Raw genomic sequence first — 6,083 nt, forward strand, 5'->3', positions numbered from 1 at the left:
TATTCAGTTTTATTTCAAGATTTCTTGCCAATATTTCTATGCAGCTCATACACTCCTCTCCATACACTTTCTGCAAATTTACCTAGGCGTCTGAGCAGGTATCACCATGACAACTTTCTCTGTTGTGGTCAATGTGACGATCACATGCTACACACCTTCCTTCCTAGCACTGCTATAAACAGAAGTGAGCGAGAACATTAAAACTCAGTGTCCATGCACAGCAGAGTTCAAAGTCAATCTTTGCCAAGTGGCTTCACTTTGCATGCTTTAGCTACGTTACTATAGCAACGGTCCAGATACTTATTGATCAGACCTCATACATACATACGTACGTACAGAAATATGTGTGCTGATGTAAAGGTGATACTTGGTTACCCAGCCAGAGGGAAGAGCAAGAGAAGGAGAGAACAAGTGATCAAGGATGAGGGCAGAAACAGGTGTGCTGCTGTAGAGGAGATACATGGCTACCCAACCAGAAGGAAGAACAAGAGAAAGAGAGAGAGAGAGAGAGAGAGAGTGAGAAACAGCAAAAGGGCAAGAGAGAGTAAGAGAGAGATGGTGGTGAAGTGCCAGGGTATACTTACTAGTAACAAGGATCAGAGCATAAATGGAATGGTAGAGTAAGGAAGGGAGAGATAAATGATGGAAATTGCTAGGGCATGCCCTGAAGGTACAGAGGTCATGATATACGTAGCCAGGTATTGCTCAGAAGGTGTGAGTAGGGAGTGGGGATTGCAGTGACTGGTGAAAACCTGGGTATAAAGATGGGGTGGGGTAAAGCAGCAATACATTGAGCAGGGCAGTGAGGACAGGGATTGGGGAGAGGGAGACAATCATAGTGTATGAAGAAGAAATGCGAGGAAGAAAAAGATGCAGTTTAGAAGAGGAGATTTAGTTTGGATTCTAGGGGTAGGTTGTGTGAAAAGTTTATTGTTAGGCGCAGGAGTGGCTGTGTGGTAAGTAGCTTGCTTACCAACCACATGGTTCTGGGTTTATTCCCACTGCGTGGCACCTTGGGCAAGTGTCTTCTAATAATAGCCTCGGGCCGACCAAAGCCTTGTGAGTGGATTTGGTAGATAGAAACTGAAAGAAGCCCGTTGTATATATGTATATATATATATATATATGATGATGATGATGATGATATATATATATATATATGTATGTGTGTGTATATGTTTGTGTCTGTGTTTGTCCCCCCAACATCACTTGACAACCGATGCTGGTGTGTTTACATCCCCGTAACTTAGCGGTTTGGCAAAAGAGACCAATAGAATAAGTACTAGGCTTCCAAAGAATAAGTCCTGGAGTCGATTTGCTCAACTAAAGGCGGTGCTCCAGCATGGCCGCAGTCAAATGACTGAAACAAGTAAAAGAGTAAAAGAGAGAGAGAGAGTTACATGTGGATGGGACACAATGTTTCTAGCACTCAGTTTTGCTGACGTGGGTGGGTCTTCTCTAAAACCTCATACCATCAGACATCTCACTCCATTGTCATTTCCTCAGTGAGCCCTAACATCGTGAGATCAGTCCTCACCACTTCATCCCATGTCTTCCAAGGTCTCCTTCTTCCACAGGTACCATCCATTTTCAGTGATAGGCACTTCTTTATACAGCTGTCTTTACTCATATGCATCACACGTCCAAACCAATGCATTCTCCTCTCCTGCATGCCAATATTTTCATGAACCTCACTTTTTATTTGTCTTTCTTAATCCCCATCTTTTAGTTTTCCTCTTCCATGTTTATAGATTATTCTGACAGCCATATCACAGGACACAAGGAAATGGTAAATACAGTTGCTGATCACATGGTTGATTTCTTCATTTCTAATTTTGCACAATTTTTCATTTGTTGTCAATCATTTTCTGGAGAATGCTTTGTTTCTAGTTAAACTTCATTATTCTTGAACTGCATGAAAATAATTTTCAACATTTCAAGCTTCTGGTTTTGGTTCATCTTGTCTATAGTCTTTTTTATTTTCCATTTTAAATATCAATGGCCTAATCTTCTGGTATTATTCATATTTATTTCACTAAGTCATTGTGTAGCGAAAGTACTGGTCGTTATGTTGGTGAAAGGCTTCGGTTAGTTTCTTACTGTATGCTTCCGGCAAGTTTTGTAGATATTTTAATAAGAAGAAAACCATTTGATGATTATGAACATCTGCAAAATACATGCTCATTTGCTATTTCTGTCAAATGAAAGAATGAGTCAGTGATGAATGGATGAATGAATGAATGAATGGATGGATGGACGGATGGATACAGCATCATCACCATCATCATGCTCATGATCATTTAACAATCATTTTTTAATCCTGGCATGGGTTGGACACTTTAAGAGGATCCAATGGGCTCAAGGACTGTACCATTCTCCAGTGTCAGCTTTGGCATGGTTTCTACAGCTGGATGTCTTTCCTAACAGCAATCACTTTGCAACATGTACTGGGTGCTTTTTATGTGCTACTGGCACTAATAAGGCTACAAGACTATAAAACATGAGGTTGGTGGCAGGGTAGCTTTATGCCAAGAGACAAGAGATGAGAGGAGTGGCGACAAGCAAGTTCTTGTTATATACATACATAAATTTGTAATTACATGAGTGGGAGCACCATGAAGTAGTAAAAACTGAATCCAATTTCTTATTCAACTTAATCACTCACTATTTATGCCAATTGTTGTTTAGCCCCAAGTCATCTTTTTTTCTCCCCAGACACTGCATATCTAAACCTACATTATCTAATGTCCCTCCTTCTCACTTCAAAATGATAGGGTATACTTTTAGGGAAATCTTTTTAACTGCTATTTCTAGCAAGTCAAGCAGTCCTACAGAGGCTCCTTAACTGGTTCTCTATTCCAGTGAGTTCAGAGAGTAGTTAATAGCATGTAGCAGGAAGGATTCACTAGCCTTTTACAGATTATATGAAAAAGCTTTGTGAGATGTTCCAAAAGTTCATTAATGGTTCCAAGACATTTTTCAACAACAATCTCTGCACCCTGGAGTCAGTTAGTTGCATTCCTGCTCAACATGTCCATCACTCCTCTTTTCATCAGCCATTTTGTGTAACACATCAAAGTGGAGATGCATGGCTCAGCGGTTAGGCTGTTAAATTCATGATTGTAAGATTGTGGTTTTGGTTCCTGGACCAGGCAATGCATTGTGGTCTTGAGCAAAACACTTCATTTCTCATTGCTCCTGTCCATTAAGCTACTAAAAATGAGTAGTCCTGCGATCAACTGGCATCCTGTCCAGAGAGGAATATACACACCAGAGAAACCAGGAGTAATAAGCCCCTGCACTAACTACCATATCCAATCTTTCCACTTTGCAGCATCAACTCATTGGAATTCTCTTTCAATCCACATTGATTTGCAGTTGTTAAGACTGAACGTCAACAGTGCTTGCAAAGTGCCCTGGAAACAACTTCACCTTTTCAACTAAATCAATTAAAATAGTAAAAAAAAAAAAAATCCACTTTGTAAGTGCAAACCTGGTTGTATGGTTAAGAAACTCACTTTGCAACCATGTGCCAATGGGTTTAGTCACACTGTGTGGCACCTTGTGCATGTATCTTCTACTATAGCCCTGAACTAACCAATGCCTTGTGAGTAGCTTTGGTAGATGGAAACTGTGCAAGACCATTGTGTGCATATGTATGTGTGTCTGACTCTCTGTGTTAGTCTGTTTGTCTGTCTGTTTGTCTGTCTGTGTCAGTTTGTCTTCCTGTTTATTCCCCACCATCACCATTTGACATTCAGTGATGTTTTGTTTATATCCCCATAACTTAGCAGTTCGGTAAAAGGTACTGACAGAATAAGTACCAGACTTAAAAACATAAGTATTATAGTCAATTTGTTCTAACTGAAACCCTTCAAGTCAGTGCCTGAGCCTGGCTGCAATCCAATGACTGAAATATATTAAAAATACAAAAGATAAAACTGTGATGCTTACTTGCTTTTGGAAGTCAGCATCGTTTCGTAGAGATTAATAAGCTCCAAGTAGCTGGTGGGTGTGATATAGTAACGGCGTTTCAAGGCATTATAGAAGTCTTCAGATATTTTCCTTGTACTAATATGCATGGTCACGCAAACAGAAGCAAGTTGCTCCTATGTTTAATGAAAGAAAATCATGATTAATTTAAAAACAAACACACACACACACAAACATAAGATCCAAGGAATGAGGCGTAGGAAGAAAGTTAGCTTCAAGCAATCCATAATAAATATAAAAAACAACTTTTCCAGGGACAATAGTGGTTTATTGAGATGGAAGGTTGTGGGGTTTTTTTGCATCAAAGTACGATAAACAGAAAAAAGTTCTTTCTATATTTCATGGTAGGTGACCAGGGTGGCAAATAAGAATACAAGAGTTAAGGAATGGAGCAGATAAAATCCGGGCTACATATGTTTCATAGTGAGCAGAACCTTGGAAGTGGTAAATATTCAAGCGAGGTGTCTACCGCAGGCTACTCATCAGGCCAAGGGTATCTTGATTGAATGAAAGTTTACATTGTTGCAAGGAGGTACTTGTTAATACATGGAAGAATTGATCCTTGTGACAATGTAAACTTTCATTCACTCAAGATACCCTCAGCCTGACAAGTAGCCTATGGTATACATGTTAAGAAAAAAGCTTAATGTCATAATAATTTTTCAACCCAATCACATGAAGGAATAAAGGCACTCAATACATTTAGTAGGAGTTACTTGTATTATTTAAAACAGTTTGATTCAGCTCCACAGTTTTGCAGGCCATTCGATAATCTAAGCCTAAAGAGATGGGTTTCTGTTAGGGTCCATGAAACTTTAAGTCAACTGTTTTAAATAATATATTACATGTATTATTTATGTGTGTGTGTATATATATATATATATATATATATATATCGTGTGCTCTATAGAAAGGCTGGCCTTGTTAGTCACATTCAACACTGGCTAATGTCCCTCAGATTTGAGGGACAAGCCATTAATGAGATATATATATATATATCAGTGGCTTGTTCCTTATACTTCGTTTTTGTATCTGGTTTTCAAGGTTCTTTGTGTGAATTTGTGTGTTGAAAGAAATTTTGTTGTGTCTAGAGAGAGTCATTATTCCAATATAATTAACACATACACTTGTTCATTTCTACTCCTTTATTATTAGACAATTGGTAAAATATCTAACTAATCGATTATTTAATTTCTTTTGTTTTGTTTGTCAAAGCTCTTTCTTGAAAAGGTTGCAAGTAGCAACGAAAGAGCATTGACAAACGAAAACAAAAGAAATTAAATAATCGATTAGTTAGATATTTAACCAATTGTCTAATAATAAAGGAGTAGAAATAAATCAGTGTCTGTTAATTATATTGGCATAATGACTCTCCCTAGATAGCAAAATTTGTCCCTTGTATATGTATATATATATATATAATATAAGATATGTATATATGAGTGTGTGTGTGTGTGTGTGCATATATATGTGAAAGTCATTTACAGCTGAGTGAACTGAAGCAACATGAAATAAAGTGTTATGCTCAAGAATACAACACACAACCTGGTTTAGGAACCAAAACCAACATTTTATGATCATGAGTGCAACACCCAAAACATTAGGCCACTCACCTTTACAATCAATACAGAAGACCACAAAACACACACACACAGAAAAAATTGACAGTTTCTATATTGCTCAACTGACCTTAATGCAATTCTTTTGGTATATTGAATTCAGCAATAATGCATCTTTCAGCAAGATGCTTAAGTCCCCCTTGCCTAATTATCAAATGAATATAACCCTATAAGTGGAAGCCATGTGGCATTGAAATGTCTGGTTCCCATCATCTGTCTCAAGTAAAGTGATATCTAGAAAGGTTTATTATTCAGAGGTATAAAGGATATTTGGAATTCATTTACTGCTGCAAGAGATAATTTGTAATTTATTGATTTCAAATAGCTAAAATTGCCATCTGTATTGTGTGTGTGTGTATGTGTGTGTATATGTAAGTACACATTTGTGAGTGTGTCTATGTGTGTGTGAGTTTAGGTGTACATGTGTGTGTTTGTATGTATATATATATATATATATATATATATATATAT

General features: G+C 37.6%; 1 protein-coding gene across 1 annotated transcript in view; it reads right to left on the bottom strand.

Moving 5' to 3' along the window:
• The window catches only part of LOC106867680 (dynein axonemal heavy chain 6-like), a 319,316-nt gene that overhangs the window by 139,469 nt on the left and 173,764 nt on the right, over positions 1–6,083 (bottom strand). Inside the window, exon 43 of the mRNA XM_052973027.1 lies at positions 3,955–4,109. Within this exon, the coding sequence (XP_052828987.1) occupies positions 3,955–4,109 (155 nt within the window). The remainder of the gene's footprint in view (positions 1–3,954; positions 4,110–6,083) is intronic.

Source organism: Octopus bimaculoides, chromosome 14 (genome assembly GCF_001194135.2).
Source record: "Octopus bimaculoides isolate UCB-OBI-ISO-001 chromosome 14, ASM119413v2, whole genome shotgun sequence".
In the NCBI taxonomy this organism is placed as follows: domain Eukaryota; kingdom Metazoa; phylum Mollusca; class Cephalopoda; order Octopoda; family Octopodidae; genus Octopus; species Octopus bimaculoides.